The sequence below is a fragment of the Cornus florida genome, unplaced genomic scaffold (assembly GCF_030987335.1).
Source record: "Cornus florida cultivar Cherokee Brave unplaced genomic scaffold, ASM3098733v1 CherokeeBrave_3.0.0_Hap2_Chr04, whole genome shotgun sequence".
Lineage (NCBI taxonomy): Eukaryota > Viridiplantae > Streptophyta > Magnoliopsida > Cornales > Cornaceae > Cornus > Cornus florida.
In genome coordinates this window covers 85,282,924-85,303,556 of record NW_026775574.1, presented here as the reverse complement: position 1 = coordinate 85,303,556, position 20,633 = coordinate 85,282,924, and the positions used below count along the sequence as shown (strand labels likewise).

Here is a 20,633-nt window from a genome sequence, read left to right as displayed (position 1 = left end):
TTGGTCACCTTGCCTTTTTTTCCTCTTCTTTTATTTTGGCTATTACATCCCTTGTGATTTTCACCCTTCTAGTTCTGGGATGTTTGAATTTGATTGGGAGTGGGATATGACTTCAATTTTTCGCATATGAAAGAATCTGTGTTATGTCTTATTGTATATATTCCTTCGTCTTCTCTTTTTTTAAAACATATATATTCGTCACTTTCACCAGCTTCATGCACTTGATCAGAGGAGTATAGCGTTGCAGTTATTGCTAAGATTGATTTATTGCGTTATAACTTTTATCCTATGAAGTACATAGTTACAGTGAGGCGATCAAAGTTTTGATATGTACTGGGAGGTGATCAAACTTTTGATATGTACTGGGAGCTGTTCAAACCTTTGATTTACACCAGGTGCATATTACTCAACTGTAAAACTTCTTGTGACTTAATATCTGCTTATTTAAAGTTCATATATCTGAATATCTTAATGCTACTGCGCTCTCCTATTTCCCCCTGGGCCAGCATGCCCATTGTATTGCTGATAGGTTGGGTAGTCTTTTGCTGTTCATATTCAATGATAGATGTAGGTGTTGATATAAGTTTTAACATCTATCCAGATTCTCCCTATTTTTCATTTCGGTGAAGAAAATTTTGGAGATTGCTGGTAGAAGAATTGCTTGTAAATTCAGATCATGAGTCAACAGCGAGTATTTTGAGTGGGTAGTGGTTGGAATTGTAGCATAATAAAAATGACAACAATTGGTTTTTCTTGACATATGTCGTTTCAGTTGGTTTCTAGGCACCGTCATTGATTCATATGTTGGTTAGCCTTTTCTTTTCTTTTTTAAAGGTATTTATGTAGTTGGATATTGTGAAAATTACTGAATCTTGAGGTGTATAGAGAATGTCTAAATATTTTTTTAGGATGATCACGAGAGCAAAAGCCTACTTGCTGATCTGGTACAGGAGTGGTTTTGACTTCTCAGATTATGGTGGAAAATCTCTGAAGCTCATTTTTACCTTGTGTAAGGACGTGTGGTTTGAAGAAACCAACTCTGATCGTGGTGGTCACTTAAAGTGTCATTTGGAATGTTCACGGTTCATTACATTGCAGTCTGTCATTACATCTTTGGCTCTGTGCTTCTACGTAACCATTTTTTTCTTTGCTAAGTACTTAACATGTAAACCGTTGTTTGTGCAACAGATTTTTTTTATTCTTTTTGATCATTCTTTTCAGGGATAAGCTTTTGTTTATTTGGTGTGGGGATGCTCAACCAAGCTTGTTTTTGTACAATGAACTGGTGAGTGTCTACTTTTTTCCTCTTCCCTCGGTATTTTATCTGCAATCTGCTCCTTATTCTTACATAAATATCCAGTGTGTTTTTCACACACAATCAGAAAAATTAAATGTGAAGAAAGCTCCATCTGTTTATATGTTTTTTTTATCGACCCTTGGAAGTAGAATGGCCCTATGAAGTCTTTTCATTTGTTTTTCGGTTTACTATCATTTATAATTGTCCCAGTTAATGAAATTGGAGTTGGTTGCCACAGCTGACTGTTTCGGATCACTTTTAGGTTTTAAGTTATTCGACCATAATATGTGAGATGACTTTTTCATGCAGGTGCATTTCTCAATTGGATGGTTTATGAAACACGTGGAGCTAGCTCTCACTACCATGGATGTAGCAAGCATAGAAATGTTTGTTTTAAAAGCCATTTCTTTTTGTAGTTTTTATGGTAATGACGCGTTTTTGGTGACATCTGTTTTTGGCTTTATTTGTTCACAAATGCAAATTTTTTCTTACTTCATGTCAGTAGGAGACAAATTCAGTTTCATTGGGGCATTTCAAAAGGCCTTGCCAATGATATGAATTTGTCTGGATTGACATCAAGTGAGGAAAAAAGCAAATGGACTCGGGAGTTGGGACACATTGCGGGAGCCTCATGCAATGGAGTATGGGCTAGCCCTAATAAGTTTTAATTAAATCAAATGAAAAATCATCGATTAGCTATTTCCATCTCTTAAATGGGAGAAGTTCAAGGACTTTACCAGCACGTTTCTTACGAGCTGGAATGATGGTCTCATTGTTTATGTTCGAATGCAAGCATTTGTTCTGGTCTCGTTGTTTATGTTCCTGAATGCAAGCATTTGTTCGATATGTATTTGCTATGGCATAGAATGATGCTAACAATTGTGCAGTGCCGACTCTCTCTCTTTCCCTTTTTGCAGGTCAATAAATGGAAATTTCATCCCCTACCATCCTGCTGGCCAAATGATAATATATTTACTGGAATGCTCCCAAGTTTCAGATCCAAGCATAACTCAGATCTGTTAATGGCTGGCAAAGGTAGGATCATTTTGCCGTCATTCACGGACTGTTTTTTACATATACAATGTACCGGCCAATTTAGCCGAGGGATGGCAAGGTGGGATTGTATTTTACATGCAGAAAGTGCCCTTGTCACAATTCTGGCTCCGTTCTCATTTACTTCGGTGGTATGCCGAACTGAGGTAAAATATATTTTTTGAAAAATATTTTTATTTGTCAGAAAAAATATTATTTTATTTTTACTTTGTCGGTATTTAGCAAAGATCTACGTTGAGATCGAGTTTATTGGGCGAAGCATGTAGTAAAATAATTTGTTGAAAATTGATGGATAAATTATATTTGTTAAATTTTAATATTTTTTTTCTTGGTAAATATTTTACGACAATCAAACACCAGAAAATAAAAAAATATTTTACTGTCCAAACAAGCGGAGCCAAATACTCTCCCACCTTCCATTTGAAGGTAAATATATATATTTTTTAATAATATAAAAGAACGTTGCTTCTGTTCATGTGTAAGGAAGGCAAATGCAATGGTTGATTAACAAAGAAATATTTTACAGAATAAAGCCCATTGAGACTAGCTTATTCATCAAAGAAGGCAATTTGGTCACCATTTAATATTCAAATGGCTTGTCAAGAATCTTGAAGGAAAAATATAAGCTATAGTTTTTCTTGCAAGATCTCAAAATACGACGACTTTCGTTGTACATTTTTTTCTTTCATACAAGTAAATGGTACAAAATTGTTTGATAATAATCTCACTTTTTGAAACAAAGCATAACTTGTAAAGCAAGGCATAACTTTTGCCCAAAACGGGACAGTTCTTGACGTTCCTTTAATGTACTACACAGCCTTCAAATTCACTCTCTCTTAATAGCTATTTCCGAAGTTTGCAACCAAAATTGCATTGTTTTAAGCCTCTGATTGGCTCAGCTTTGCTTGAACACAAGAAAGTGCATACAGTGACTAATTTAAATTCCAATGTCTTCCTCAAATTTCAATTCATCAACACTCAATGGCTTGTTGGGTACCATCAACTTTTTCGTTTTTTCTTTTTTTGGGGTAACATCTTCCTCAAGACTTTCAATGCATAAATAATACACTCCACTGTTACTGATTTTCGACGTCAATAATAAAATGCAAAGATTTAACTATTATTTACTAAATGTAACAACAAAAATCAACGTGGCTATCAAAGCACCCTAGATAACCACCTTTTCTGTTTTCTTGAAAATTTAAGACATTAAGCCAATGCTGAATTAATTCGATTCTATGTTCATTTCTTACTAATGTTGCAAAGTCTTTTTCTGTAAGTACTGCATACGAATAAATGAGAAAGAGTGTGCTCCTCACCACGCAATGCATTTGAGGACAAGTATTATATAATACACTTTCCTGTCACATGATTTTATAAGGAAGCAGCATGGTAATGAGTTCAGTAAAAACCGAAAAACGATTGCCCAATGGATAATAATAATACCCGATTCTACAGCAGAAATCAACAAAAAATTTCATCCGATCTGTATAATGTCACCAAGCGTTGTGCCTGACTATCGGGTCATCATCCATGCAACCAGTTCTGTGTATAGGTAAAAACGAGATACCAGATCGAAGGTGACCAAAATTTTGAAGATTGCTTAAAAAGTGCCCTCGTATTTTGGCCGGCAACATAATCTCCTCAAATGAACTTTTTCCTGAAGCAATAACCAAAACGAGCATATTATCATCCACATTTTGCAAATGAGCAATCCACAAAATGTGGACGAAAGTAAAACTGAAAGACGCTGAATCCATAAATTTAAAAAGTAATATGTAGATAGCACTTGCCTCGGAACTGTCATGGTCATATCGAATCAAGAAAAGGCACCTGCAGCCCCTTATATCATGCAATCTACGTTGGATTTCAAGAACGTGAGCATCATAATATCTTGCTTGATCACTCTTCTCCTATGATAATATATACCCAGACAGCCAGAGGTAAGACGTGAGAATTTAGCATCATTTAAGGTCACCGCCAAAAAATTAATTTACCTGGAAGCAGAGTACGAGATCTCCAACTTTCACTTTCTGGCACTCCCAGTGCTCCAATGCAATGGAGCGTTCACGCACATTCTTTTTCACGTTTACCCACTCGTCCTCCTCAGACCCAAACCCAATATATCTTACATGAACTTCCTGTTAGAAATTAAACATTGTCAAACTTTAAGTTTATATCACAGAGAATACGATGAGCTGCCTAATTTATAGTGCTGCCTTAACAACCTTTCTGATAATCATGCCATAATGATAAATTCCTCGACATTGATAAAGATTCTAATCAATAAAAAATATTACTACAAAAAAAAAAAAAAAAAATCCTCCTTGGTAAACAAGAGGGCTGATTTAATTTTACCAAATCTAAGCTTCAAACAATGGCTTCAAACTGCATTAAACAAAAAGTAAACACTACTTAAAACTGAATTTCACGGCTAAGTGTCCTAAACTCGGGTTGCTAATTATATATTTGAAGAACAGAGTTCAAATTCATTTTATTTTATCAACAGTGATAATGTTACCACCATGCTGCAATGGCTTTGGCCAAATTCTCTTTTTATTTATTTCTACACTCTGATACACTCATATTCAATCTTCCTAGCATTCTAGGAAAATTGCATAGAGTGGTGCACATGGTTCAGTTTGGTCGGATTCTAGGAAGAACCACAACCAAACCATTCCCAACGGTTCCGGAAATATTAGAACTGAATCTAACCGTTAGAACCAGTGGAACCAAACTGTCATATGCACATATATATATATATATATATGGAAATATATATTCATATTAATCAAATAAAAGTAATTTTTTTAAATATATATATATATATATATATATATATATATATATATATATACATATATATTAATATTGAATTATCACTAACGGTTCAGTTCGGTCCCTTTTTATCACAAACCGGAAGATCCGGAACCGAACAGGTAACAGTTCTTTAAATTTTAAAACTAGAACTGAACCATTCTATCACAGAACCGAACCAAACCGTACAGTTCCAATGGGTTCAGTTCGGTTTAACGGTTCTATCGGTTTTTTGTGCACCCCTAATTTATGCTTGGGAGAGGAACTCAGAAAGTTTTACACAACGGCAAAGGGTATAAGTTTAGCAACTAGTAAGCCTACCTGCAACATCAAGCTTAAAATTGATTTAGGTGAAATAATAACTCAATTCAATTGCAACTTGTACTCAGGATCGATAATTCTGTGTTAGGCAGTCCATGATAATAATAATTAAAAAAAAAAAGAATACTATCAGGCGAACCATCAGCAGCATGCAAATTCCTCCATATGCATCAGTTTTGGTTCAAAAAGCAACTTAGAGGAAACAGAAGGGTAGCTAATATACCACAACAGCATCAAGCCAGTTTTCCGTCATAAAATATGTGATGCAATCATACAAGATAACTACTGATAGCAACAATCAGATCCTTACAGAAAATTAACACTGAAGAGAACGAATGCTTTAAATCATACTTTAACTACTTACAGTTTCACCTGAACCAAGACATCTGTGGCCAATAAATGTATCAACATCATACCTGTAAAGCACAAGAAATATAAGGTTACAAAGTCATGCAAAATGTAAAAAAAATGATTTCTGAATATATTACCAACCGCTCCAAAAACAGTCCTATTATTTAGTACGAACAAGATTAAGCAAACGTGGACATATTTGATGGCAGGCAACAAAGAAGGGTGTAGGTGTCATCTTCTTTCCCCAATCATTTGAGTGTGAAGAGGGCAAGGGGACTAATTTTTAAGTGGTATAAAGCTACAAGCAAAAAGAGAAGTAATGGGGGAAACAGATAATACTGTTGGCCATTCACTAAAAAATTGATAACTCAGCTGTAGTATAGTGTTAGATTCCTTGGGATCAACCCATGTCACCACTTAAGTTGAGTTGTGGATGTTTATACTAATTGAAATGCGATAGAACAATCTGAATTTGTAGTTATCATAGCAATCAACTTATAATATTATACAAATGACTTTCAGCGAAAGCATTTCCCATGTTTAGATTTGCCCTCTTCCCCCCATTCTTCTTCTTTTTTTTTTCCTTTTTTTTTTTTTTATTTTTTTTTATGACATGTCAGATCAAAAACAACGCGGCAAATAAGAGTAGATATTAAATTCTATGCCGTTAATACACACTGTCCCCTTGTGAGATTCCAACTTTTTAAGAAAGTTGCATTTAATACATTCACTGTGTTTAGAAAGAAATGAATTTCCAAAATTGTCCCTCTGATATTTAACTCTCACTGATGTATGCTAACTTTTCAAAAACAATTACAATGGAGTGCTGCAGAAAAAATGTACATGACTTTTCGAAAGAGACGTGGGGACACCCAGAAACCGAAAAAGGGAAATTTAATATAAGATTGAGTATCACTTAGATATCATGGAGCATAATCCAATGCTGGGGAGGGCAAGTCAGAAGACAATATTGGACAATGATTCTATTACAGAAGAAGTAAGCTTTCAATTGAAGTGAACTGTGAATTAAGGTGACCATGGGCTAAGGCTAATTACAGCTACAATTTAAAACATGCAATTGATATTGCGACAAAGTTTACCATCCTCCAAAACACTGTTGTAGTTAAATTGGTTGCCAAGAGATTATAGTAGCTCTAGCATCATACAATCTATTACACATGACACTACAGGAATAAAAAGAAATGCAGAACTTCTTTTGACGATAAATGTTTGAACCGGTTAAAACTTTCTAACAAGTATAAAATGCGAAAGTTATTTCTTATTACATGTAGCTTACCATGCCCCATCTTCTGATGACCTAGCCTCAAATTCCAACTCTGAAAGATCTGGAACATTTTGTCCTGCTTTTTGAAACAACATTTATCAAAACCTATATATAATAAATTCACCTACACTTTTCGAAAATCTAGCAGTTACTGTTTTAATTTATGTGACCGCAAAATTTTTGTCAATTGAAGATAACTGATGGGTACTAAAGATAGAAACAGAGTAAGCATTAAGAATACAAAAACATTGCCAACAGGCCAGTGGCCTAGCGGTATTGGCCTCTTACTTCTCAAAGGGAGGTTAGGGGTTCAAGTCTCAGAAGAGATATGTGTATGTGAGTACCAACTAGGAAAAAAAAAAAACTGTCTACACCACCAAAAGCTAGAAAAGAGAGTAAAACCCAAAGATAATTTCCAGGAGTCAAGGAGAAACGTTGGAACCAAATAGCATCATAAATTAATGGAAAAACAGAGAAGTTCAGAAGTACCAACACAAGTTGTCCAATTAATGGCAACCACTAAATTCTGCATGAACAGATGACATTTTCATCAAAACCCTGGAATCATAATTGTCAAGCTACATGGTGTAGGGCTAATCTCTGTGCACTCCACCTTGGAACAAGCCAAGTGCATCGAAGAGATGTTGGGGTGGGTAATGTTTTTGACATGCTAAATGAAAAAGGAAGTACTTCTACATCAGTAACATGCTATGGTATTCTTGTCACCTTCAGCTCAAACAAACACACAGTTATATCCTTTTTGTCACACAGGTTATTCAAAATGCATTAAAACCCAAAGCCCATAGCCATGAAACAATGATCAAGGAAAGCACCTAGAGTATGGATTCATCCCTTGTGTCTTGAAAAGGACCATATTTTTAACACACTGGGATGCACTTGGTAAAAGAAATTTAGACAAAGATGCCTATTTGTGTGCCTGATATTGTGCTTTTAACAATATTGGTCAATATATGTATGTGTGAAGAAGAAGTACCACATGTTAACACCCTGGGCAACCAATACCATGACCACAAACAGTACTCATAACCCTAATTTAATACCATTGAGTATCAGAGATTTCTAAACCACTTACAAGTGATTTTAAAAATAAAAAAAAAAATGTAGGAAGCAAACACAATAAATAAATATATTCTTAAAGCCCACATACAAAGCCGTTATGATTCATAAACAAAAAAAGGGGGGGGAAAAAAAGGGAGGAGGAGAAAGGAATTGTATAAAATTAAGGGCAACTTGAATGCAAATTTTAGATTACATAACATTAAGAACAACACGAAAGAGGATTTGGGCTTGTGAGGGAAGTAAGAACTCATATCTCATTGCTTAAACACGACCACTTATAATTTGACAATGAAAATGAAAAAATCATTTTCCGGCGGCTAAGGAATGTCCATGTTTTACTTATTTAAAAATTCATTAAACAAAAATTATTTGCAAGTGTTTTGTCTATTGTTCGTCAATATTGAAGATCATACCATCAATTGAAGCATCTTTATCGATTTGAGAATCACTGTGTGCTTTCTTCGCAGGGCAAACTTCTGGGGAAACAGACAATTTCTTGGGAGGATTAGGTGAAGAAGCATCCCTAGGTAGGCAGTCTCGCTGCCTCTTCTGGAACCAACTTTCTATCTGAAGTATAGTTTCAACAATAGGAGTGTCATAGACAGTTAAGAATGAACAACAAAATCAAGTCCAGAGAGCAGGAAATTATAACTAAAGAGAGTTAGAACCTCAATCCATTTTACTAGAGGTTTCCCAGCACGGCCTTTAGAAGAACTGAAATACACAACATTACAAAACAAAATGACACAACAACCACACAAGCTGTTTCCAGGGGGAAAAAAAGGGAAAAAGAAATAACATTATACATGTTGCAATTTCTAGACCATGGTTTTAATTCATGTATATATAGATGCATGAATGTTACTCACTTGAAATTGCGTGCAACTCTTCTATAGAATTCACGATCCAGAGACTGGTTACCTGATTCCTTGTATAATTTATCCATTCTCTCAATCTGTTTGTGTTGAAGGGAGCAAATAATGTTGCATCATGCCTCTTAAAGTAAAACAGTAGTCAGCAAAAGCAAAATTGATGATCAACTTTACGACGTGATGTCCAAGTTTTTATACAAATTACAGCCAATAAGCATGCAATTTTGCTAATGGCTAAAAGAATAAAATTGAAATCAACAGGAGAGTTAATATGTTAACATGCTCAAGCAATTCCCCCTCTTCGAGAGTTAATAAACACCCAAAGAAGGAAGTTCATAAAATTGGAAGTCAAATCAAATTCATACACAGGTTAATGACAAAAAAGATAAGTAGTGAAACAAAAGTCCCTTCCTACAATTAATTGCATTGCACTTTCAACTAATTTAAGAAATTTTAAGCAAAATAGTCTAGGTAATCATTCAAACTTTTAAAGGATCTCTTTTTATTACTCATACCCCCAAACTTCAATGTTAATCATCAGTAAAATAAGGTTATTACAACCACAGCCAAATAAATTTGCGTACATTATGCCATAAACCAAAGGATGCATCATAATGTTCCTGCACACTTTTTCACTGACCAAAGAGAAAAAAGCTGAAATCAGATAAATGTACGTTGCAAATTGTGTATGAGAGACTGATTAAACAACACTCACAGTCCCTGCTAGTCAGGCTACAATTAGTGCATTTCCATTTCCGCACCTTATATCATAAAACAAAAAATGCATCAGTATAAGACGAGTCTAACATTCCCATATGCAAATTCCTACAGACCCTTGAATACAAAAGTGGGAACTGGGAGATGATTTGTCAAATCTGTACAAGAATAGAGTGATTAACCAATCCCATGTTTCATTCCCAATTTGAAACCATTAGTGTCATCACAATACAATCATAACCCAACAAATTAATTCACAATAAGACAAAAACCAAATAATATTTAAACATAAAATTAACAAGCATTAATCTAATATACCCATTACAATTTTTTCACGCATTTTTTTTTTTTCCTAAAAATGCATTTTTTTTTCTTTCTAAAATGCATTTTTTCATATATCCGTGTATAATTAACTAAAAGTTTCATCTAAGCTTTCAAATTTTGCATGATATAACTGATTAATAAAAAATCTCCATTCCCTGCAAACAAGAAGGCAATAAGCTATCATTCAGGTGTTTACAATGAATAACCAATAAAAAATTGCACAATGAATTATAAACCCCATATATATATATATATATATATCACCAGTATAGAACCAACAAGTCTAACATGATGTCATGACCCACAGTTTTTCACAGGTTTATGAATACTAAGTTATATAATATTTCTCCAAGAGTTGAACTAATAATTCGAACTTGCACATGACACGAATGCTTCACCAATGCCCCCATTCCCTGCCAATTAAAGACTGCAATTTGGGGATTAAATAGATATCAACTTTCACGTACATTTTTCTTTCGCATACTCATGAAACTAATGTAATATTTAGTGCATCTAATCTTCATATCATTTCAATATACATCTAATGTAATATATATATATATATATATATATATATATATATCATCATCATCATCATCAGTATAAGACTAAATAAATCTAACAGGGCATCATGACCACGGTTGTTCGCAGATTTATGAATACTAAGCTGTATAATATTTAGAATGATTAATCAAAATACTTGCATTTCACTCCTAATCAGAGGCCACAACCTAGTGCATTGTCACAATTCCACAAACCCATGCACAATGCAAGATGAAACCAGGAACTCATCGCTGTAACAGTCCAAAATCCAACGCTCCTACAAAATTTCCACAGTCTCACTGATACAAAGTTGAATTTAACAACTAATAATTCAAACTAGCAAACAACACGAATGATTCGCCATATCCCTATTCCCAGCACATTACAGACTGCAATTTGGGGGATTACAACCAAAACCCACTAAGCTTTTGCAGAACACACAACATAAACAACGAGTAAAACACACCACATTTCACACACACACACACCCAACGTTTCACACACATTTTTCTTTCGCACACTCGTGAAACTAATGCTGATATTTACATCTAATCTTCGAGCTTTAATTCGCGATTACAATAATATAATCAATCAAAACCCAAAAAAACATACACAATGAAAACAGGGTTTCGAATATAACCTCAGCTTCTGTGAAGCCAGGGACGACCTTTCTCTCCCTAGGCCGAAGCCGATCCATGAGGAGCCCAATCAGTCTCCAAAAACCCTAACTTTTATCTGTATTGAAATCACAAACCCTAACTTAGCTTAGAGCGGTCAGTAAAAAGAAATCAAGTCATTTCAATATATTTTGAGCGCCTTTTCAAATTGGTTGACACGATTGACTATTGCCATTACTATATTGGCTTCTGCCAAAGAAGATAGTGAAGCAAATACTTGTACGTACTATTTGTATGATTGTACACTATTTTGACTAGAGTCGATTTTGCTAATGGCACCTCAATTTTTTGTTTTTTTCTTTTTAACCCATAGAGCTTGAAAAACAAAAAATAAAAATAAAAACTTTTTAACCCATGAAGACCTTTTAAAAGAAAAAACTTTTAACCCATTGAAGGGACACACCTTTTATCTGCATGTATTATGGACTCACTCTCTCTCTCACTCTCTCTCTCTCTCTCACACACACACACACACACACAACCCACATGTCTCTAATGGAATCCGGACTTTTGAATTCCGACTATCTTACCCGACAGAATATGGTGACTTTTGGCACTCACCCATTTTGGTACTACTCTTGTACAACGAGGTTTAACTGTAAAATTGTGATAAGTTTATATCCTTCCATTATGGTTTTAAATTGGGTTGTGTCATAAAAAAAAATTGTTGAAGTTATATATAGCATTTCACGTTTTTTCAGATAAAAGTGAGATTATGACACTCGTAGCCAATATCTCGCACCCATTCAAAGAGATCGTCACAATTTTCACACGCATTACCCTTCGCAATAAAAAAATTTCATTTATCTTGAAATTATCTACTTCTACATTTAGAACCTGTTTGGCATACGCTTTATTTTAGTCGTTTTGTTTTTGGCTAAAGTAGAAACAATGTTATTGTTATATGAGTGTTTTGAAAAAAAATTAGGAGCACGTTTGGAAACGATATTTTGCTATGGAAATGTTGGAAACAGAAACATGCAAAATATGGTTTTAGGCCATGAACAGTTGTCAAAAAAAAAAAAAAAAAAAATTGTATTTTGGTTTTGGGTCAATGTTCACGAAGTGTTTTGGTATTATGTAAAATAAAATAAGATCGCACCAAATATATTTTTATCACCAAAGTCGACACTGTAAGAGTCCAAAAACAAAAATAATAGAAACAAAAACCATGCAACCGAGACCATCAAAAAAAAAAAAAAAAGTAGTAGAAAGCTTGGATTGGGAATAGTATTGGATGTCAAAGGGTGTTGGATTCTGCTTATACAAGTTGGAAGTAAAGCATTTGAGCATTTGAGCATTTTCAAGCATCTTTGTCTATCAAAGCTTTTGTAATCACAAACTTGTAAAAGCATGAATAAATTGGAGTTTAGCTTGAACTTGATATTAATTAAATCAAGCAAAGCTTGGCAATTTCTATACAGGACTATAATTTAGTATGTGAAACAATTATAAACCTTTTTATAATGTTATTATATTCAGTCCATATATTATTATTATTATTATTATTCGGGGATTCTCTATTTTTTGTCTTCATTGCATTGCATACTTTCTATGCACAATATTATTAACCGGTGAAACACGCGAATGTGCCTAAATCATATGTTTATTAATTGGCTGCATATATAGTTATATATAATATTCACGGAAGCAACAATATGATTATAATAATCAAAGAAGAAGAATACATTACATGTTAAACTTATAAATCTCAGTTGTTATTCTTCGAATTTCATATTAAATTTATAAGTCCCAATTCTTATTCTTCCAAGAACATTGATGCGGCCACATGTGAAGGTTTTTGTCCCACATCAAAATCTAATGGAGAGAGCATTGAGTATATATGAGTTATGTAGCATATTCAATAATTTAAGCCTTTAGATCATCGGACAAGCGCCTAACGTCAAATTCCCAACTTGAAGGTATTTTTAAATGTCATTCCAGCATCACCAAAAGGGCAGAGGGGAATTGGTCCTCCAAAATTTTTTGTATTATGGCCCCTCAAAAGTAATTATTTTGTAAATAAATCTAACTATATGTCATAAATTTTTGTCCCACATCAAATCCGGATGAGGAGGATCTTGGAAATATAAGATTGAGTGTTAGCACTATCTAATAACTTAATATTTTGGGTCGAATTGTGAAGCACCCGACCTGTGATAAATGGTACTACCTCCGTCCCAGAAAAAATGTTGTTAATGGGAAACCGTGTCAGTTCAATTTGTGAGAGTCACGGTTTCCTAAAAGTGACATTTTTTATGGGACGGAGAGAGTATCATAGAAGGCTCAAACTTTAATCCGGTGTCACGCGCCTACACGGATGTATTTGAGTCGTTATCGGGTCCCCTGGCGTTAGGACAGCAATAAAGGCATTGCAGGTTTGGGTGGGGGAGAATGTCATAGATTCTTATCCCCACGTCGAATCCTAATCGAACGGATCTTAGGCATATAAGGTTGAATGCTAGTACCATTTAATACCATTAGGATCATCCCATGTCGGATTCGGATTGGGAGGGTTTTATGCATATTAGGAAGTGACGTATTGTTCTTAAAATTTTATTGAAAATTTCACTTGTACTCAAAACACATATATATTCATTGGCCCCAAAACTAGAGAATTTAAGAATAAATTTATCTTGTGTCATTTTGGAGCACATAAGAAATTTTAACTTGAGCTTTTAACCAAATTTTTAAAGGGTCAAGTGTAGAAAATGTTAGAAATTGTGAAAGAAAATTTTTTGATTAGTCATCAATAAAAGTCTTTGAATGAACAGGTGAGATTACCGGTTGGTTATGGGACCGGTTGGTTATGGGATGAAAAGATGCAACTCAAAACCAACAGACATAACTATTCATGTGAACCATTGCAACCTATTGGAGTGGATGTGTCTATTGGTGAGCAGACACCATGTGAACCATTGCAACATATTGGAGTGAATGTGTCTATTGGTGAACAGACACCATGTGAACCATTGCAACCAATTGGAGTGAATTTGTCCAGTGTAAAGAGACACATATAAATGGTTGTGTCCTATGATAAAGAGACACACCCAATTCGAAAAGGCACCTTACTTAAAAACCACTTGTTAGTTTTTTCCAAAGGATTGCCCCCACCTGAAAAGGCACCTTGTTACCTATAAATACCCCCCTTTGGATCATTTGCAAATTGTTCATTTTCATTTTCATTTTCATTTTCTTCTATCTCCCTCTCTAACTTGAACCCAACCCAAGTGAGTTCAAACCATAGGTTAAGTGGTCCGAATCACTTAGACCCAAATCCAATTTCATCGAGCCATATTAAGATTGATCCGAACCATTTGGTTCGGATTGCATCCAATTTAGCATTTACATAGTATAGATGCATTTTTGAGTCAGAGAGAGTATTACACGGAGGAAGTTCGCCGTATCGACGAGTTTGTAATGCTGCTACTAGTAGATGTAGACCATTGTATCATGGGAGATAGACGCCACTGAGTCTGTTAGCACCATAGTGGGGCAAATCTGTCTTAAGGACATAGTATCCAATACTAGCCTCGATCTAGGTTCTTTATTTATTATTATTATTTTATTGCTTTATTTTGCATATTTAATTAAATATAGAGTTGCATATTTAATTAATGATTTCTTTACATACTGTTAATTATCTCATGACATATTAGTATAAGGTTTGTTATATCTTAAATGTTACATAAATCACATATTTACCAACAATCTTAAGACAGATTCACGTCTTGTATAGATTTTATTATATATTTCTATTCAAGATATAAACAAGTAGAAATTATACTAATAATTGAGATATAATAAAAATATATATATATATATATATATATATATATATATATATATATATTATTATTATATGATAAGAATACTAAATATTGATGTGCTCAATATTATGTGAAATTGAAGCATATTATATAAGTAAATTATTGAATTATTTTATAACATCTTAATTTTGTGACAATTAGAGGTGGAAAAAGGTACTTTGTTATTTTTATCAATGATTGCATAAGATAATGTTATGTTTATTTGGTATGAAGCAAAGATACAGCCTTATAAATGTTTAAACATTACGAAAATGAGGTTGAGAATCAACTTGGCAAAAAGATCAAGGTGTTAAGAAATGATAGAGATGGTAAATACAAAACACCATGCTTTTATATTTGTTTAGAACATGGTATCATTCATAAAGAAATGATGAATGCTATGTTGATAAGTTCTGGTTAATTCAGAATTTGTGTGGGGGGGGCGGGAATTTTTGCTTTCCGAAAATTATATTCTCAATAAAATACCTCAAAACAAAACAAATGTGACACCATATGAATTATGGAAAGGTTAAAAACCTTCCTATAAATTCTTAAAAGTGTGGGGGTATCTATTTAAGGTTACAGTTCCTACTCCTAAGAAAGTTAAAGTGGAACATAAAATGTGACGACCTTGTAGGTAGATGTGTCGTGGACGAGTGCAAAAGGCATTGACAGACTACCACACTAGGCGAGTTACAAGTGCACAGTCCCACATCACTTAGGTAAGGGAAATGTGAAGTGTTTTATGTGTTAGTGACGTTATCTCCAATTGGTATGAGGCTTTCTAGGATAAAACTCAAGAACAAAACTATGCAGGCTCAAGTCCAAAGCGGACAATATCATACTATATGGTGGAATGGACCATTACATAAAACCTTTGATAGGTTATGCTCATAACAGTAGTGCATATTGTTTTCTTGTGCATAAATCACACAACGAAAATAAGGATGAGCTTAGATATAGCAAGAAGGTTAGAACGTCTAAATCTTTTAATCCTAATTTTCTAGCATGTTTATTGAAGAATGAGCCACAAAACTTTAAGGAAGCAAAGTCTTCTTCTGAATATTATTATTAAATTATTTTTTAGATTAATTGTGTGATATAATATGAAACTATATTGTTATGCCAGTTCAATATTATTTTTATAAATGTTTACTTTTATTTGATACTATAATATTGAACTATGTAGTTAAATTACTTAATGTGCATTGTAATTCAATTTTACAATATAATTATTTAATGTGTGATATTATTATATTTGTAAGAGTTCATGACTGGTCTGTGTATTTAGTACAACAGACAGAAATTGACTAGTCTAGCTATGTCAATTCTCTCGTTAGTCAATGAAAAAAGATCTATACTAGTGTCTAAGACACGTATGATTGTGAATGGGCTAAATAAGAGAAGATTTTTCGATAACTCTAAAGAATTTAATGAAAAATGTTATGGATACACTAAGCTATTATACCGAGACAAGCTAAATCAAGTTAGTTAGCTATAATGTACAATTTAGCTAAAAGCTAAAATGTTACTGAGCTGTAAACTAGTTAGCTTAACTACAAGCTAAAATGATTAATGAGGTGCACAGAATCTAAGAGGAAGATGGAAATCTGTTAGCTGATTCTAGCTCTTAACTTGGTTGTAAAAAAAAATAATAATAAAACACGAGGGTGATGTATAGCCATTTTAGCCATAAGCTATTTGTGCTGTACATCATATCTGCTCATGTAGGAGGGAATAATACTACTTGTAAAGTATTAATTTTTAAAGAATATTCTTTAAAACAAATTACTCTACTATCAAGGTAGACTACTTAGATAAGTGTGTACTAAAGTTATGAACTATTAGAATTGATAACTGAACAAACTTAACTTCAAGGTAGTGGTAATAGCTGAGAAGTGGATGTTCGTCACAACCTAGTAGTGAGATATGAGAAGAGTGTACTTAATCTAAGCTAGTAATGATAGTTAAGAACTCTCTTTTAACTATTAATGATAACTGAGAAGTGAGTGTTCACTCTGTGGTGATTGTATCCAAAGCTTAAATAATAAGAAAATTATTTGTTTAAATGATTGAGTTATGTGATGTGTAACACATGAAAGGTTATGACATGTTAATATGACTGACTTAACATGAACCTAAATGTGAATAACTCAATTCATAAATACAAGAGATGTAGAAGTAAATATTAATTAGATCCCATCGTAATTAATATTTCTAGCATTAGAAACTGTTATACATGCTTGTTGAGAAGCGAATATAGAACTTGGAAAGGTAGATGAGGTGAAATATTTAATATATGGTATTTCAAGAGTTGGAAAACCATAAGAAATATATCATATATAAAATTTCAGGATTATCCCAAAGTTGTGGGGGGATATTGTCCATAGATGAAATTTGTTATAAGTTACCTCACCAGATAAAAAATACTTATAAATGTATGGTTCTTAATCCTAAGAGATTTTGGATAGAACCAAAAATCATTTTTAGTATTATAACAATAGTGCATGTTGTTTCCTATGAGAAAAATATTATAGAACAACTAGAAGAGTTATTTTTCCAACGGAAGAGCTGAGTTATTTATTCTAGTTGAAGAGTAAAATGTGCAATCTTATAAGTCTTTGAGTGGATTAAAGTTAGTACCAAGACAATGACATAAATGTGATACATAAGTCATTGTATGCCTTAAAAAATTAATGATATACTAATTAGTATATTTGATATGAAAAATTTAATATCTGATAACATAGTATATTCTCAATAGAGTGAGATTGAGATAACACTAGTTATGATAACAAAAGCCTAGCTAACTTTTGTAGATGTAAATCTCAAATATAAATAATAGTCAAAGTATATCATTGGTTGAGATTACAAGGCATCTTAATAACTCTGTTTAATTACACATTTTCAATCCAGGATAAGATCATTGAAAAGTAAAAAATTGGGTAGTTGAGATACACCCTAAGTCCAATATTGCATAGATCGAGGTATCTAACTAAATTGGAAGTGTAACAGTGATGCAATCTGGATGTGGGATTTTAAAGATTTCAAATCCAATAGTGGATGTGTCTTTAATATTAAAGGTGTAGTTGTATGTTCGTAATATAATTCAAAGTTAGAAACTTTGAATAAATCAAATAGAAAAGTCAATAGACTTCACCTAGAGGACATTTTAAAGTAACTCTACACCTATGCCACTAAAGAAAATGATTTTGCTAACAATTAGGGCACAAAGTATACATTTGCTCTTAATTGGGGAAATCTCTGCAGAGTATAAAATTTCTATATACAACCATGTGGCCATATATAAAATTGAGGGTTGTATTAGAGAGCAATTGTACAGATCATTGAGGGGAATAGGGTTTAAAGCCGAAAACTAACGAGTCATCTTAATAGAAACCCAACCTAGTTGACTGGAGTTCCCAAGATCTAGGTTCAAAGGGACAATATAAATTCTGAATGGCTCACTAGAAGCACTGGGAAGATATAAACCTTCTGCCCATTTCTATGATGAGACAGTGCTACCTACAACGAGAATTAGGATAAGCTACGCTTTTAATGACTCTTATACCTTAAAAATTCAAGTGGGGTATGGTAAGATACTCTTAATAAGAAGTCACCTATATGAGTATAAAGTAGGGTAATTTCTATGAGAACTATAAAGGCTAAGTTTTCTAAAGCACTCATTGAATACCAGGACTTGTTCAGGGCCAAAATGAACACAACAATAAGAACCAATTTTGTGAGGAAATGTGTTGTGTGTTTGTTATTGTCTTGATTTACATAAACGGCTGAACAGTTCAAGACATCGCGTTCACTGGTTAGCCAGTAAATCCGATAGCAATACACTAGGGAAGGTTCAAAGCCAAAAACTACCTATTCTGATGCAGTAACTTTTTGACTATACTCTCTCTAGTGTCTGCATGATCATCTTTTGCATTTAAACAGCCAATTTCCATTTATGTGAGGGATTGTTGGAAATTGTGAATGAAAATTGTTTGATAAGTCATAAATAGATGCCTTTGACTGAACAGGTACGATCACTGGTTGGTTATGGGATGAAAAGATGCAACTCAAAACCAACAGACATAACTATTCATGTGAACCATTGCAACCTATTGGAGTGGATGTGTCTATTGGTGAACAGACACCACGTGAACCATTGCAACCAATTGGAGTTGATGTGTCTATTGGTGAACAGACACCATGTGAACTATTGCAACCAATTGGAGTGGATGTGTCTAGTGTGAAGAGACATATATAAATGATTGTATCCAATGATGAAGAGGCACATATAAATGGTTGTGTCCAATGATAAAGAGACATACCCAATTCAAAAAGGCACCTTACTTAAAAAACTATTTTTTAGTTTTTTCAAAGGGTTGCACCCAATCCGAAAAGACACCTTACTTAAAAACTACTTTTTAGTTTTTTTCTAAAGGGTTGCACCCACCCGAAAAGGCACCTTGTAGCCTACAAATACCCCCCTTTGGATCATTCGCAAATTGTTCATTTTCATTTTCTTCTATCTCCCTCTTTAGAGTTGAACCCAACCGAAGTGGGTTCAAACCATAGGTTAAATAGTCCGAACCACTTAAACCCTAATCCAATTTCATTGAGCCATATTAAGATTGGTCCGAGCCATTTTGGTTCGGATTGCACCTAATTCAGCAGTTATATAGTATAGATGCATTTTTTAGTCGGATAGAGTATTACACGGAGGAGGTTCGCCGTATTCACGAGTTTGTAGTGCTGCTACTGGAGGGTGTAGACCGTTGTATCCTAAGAGATAGACGCCACTGAGTCCGTTAGCACCATAGCGGGACGAATCTATCTTAAGGACATAGTATCCAATACTAGCCTCGGTCCAGATTCTTTATTTATTATTATTATTTTATTTCTTTATTTTGCATATTTAATTAAATATAGAGTTGTATATTTAATTAATGATTTCTTAACATATTATTAATTATCTCATGGCATATTAGTATATTAGTATAAGGTTTGTTACATCTTAAATGTTACATGAAACATATATTTACTAACAGAAAACACCTCTAAAGTATGCTTAAAGTACATATCACACCCCTCACATACAAAAAATACCCTTAAAGTTTCAATTTTGTGCAAATAGGTCCCTCTAACAAATTTAAACCTTAAGTTGACTAAATTACCCTTACTGAACCATTTTATAAAATATATAAAAATAAATAATTTGTAAAATGACCGAAAATGACACTATTGGAGGATACCCCTCACGTGCAAAAGACACCCCTAAAGTTTCAATATGGTGCAAATAGGTCAATTTAAACCCTAAATTGATTAAATTATCATTACTGAATAATTTTATAAAATATATAAAAATAAATAATTTTATAAAATAATTGAAAATAACACAATTGGAGGACTCCGGTAATGGACAAGTAAAAATAAAAATATAAAAGGAAAGTAAACGTAAAAATCGAAAATAAAAAATGAAAATAAAGT

The 20,633-nt window shown here is 33.5% G+C and overlaps 1 protein-coding gene across 3 annotated transcripts; it reads right to left on the bottom strand.

Annotated features, from left to right (window-relative positions):
- Nucleotides 1–3,568: 3,568 nt before the first annotated feature.
- Nucleotides 3,569–11,560, bottom strand: LOC132303761 (protein SAWADEE HOMEODOMAIN HOMOLOG 1-like). Of its 3 annotated transcripts, none has more exons than XM_059801166.1 (9): nt 11,301–11,560; nt 9,074–10,937; nt 8,873–8,918; nt 8,618–8,771; nt 7,137–7,203; nt 5,853–5,904; nt 4,348–4,491; nt 4,144–4,263; nt 3,569–4,010 (listed from the first exon to the last, which is right to left on the bottom strand). In XM_059801166.1, exons 2-9 carry the CDS (start codon nt 9,148–9,150, stop codon nt 3,954–3,956), a joined length of 717 nt encoding a protein of 238 aa, XP_059657149.1. In that variant the 5' UTR covers nt 9,151–10,937; nt 11,301–11,560; the 3' UTR covers nt 3,569–3,953. The 3 variants fall into 3 exon arrangements, with proteins under 3 accessions (XP_059657149.1, XP_059657147.1, XP_059657148.1); XM_059801164.1 differs by having other exon boundaries at nt 3,571–4,010; nt 9,074–9,159; XM_059801165.1 differs by having other exon boundaries at nt 3,577–4,010; nt 7,137–7,200; nt 9,074–9,159; nt 11,301–11,558.
- Between the last annotated feature and the right edge of the window lie 9,073 nt (nt 11,561–20,633).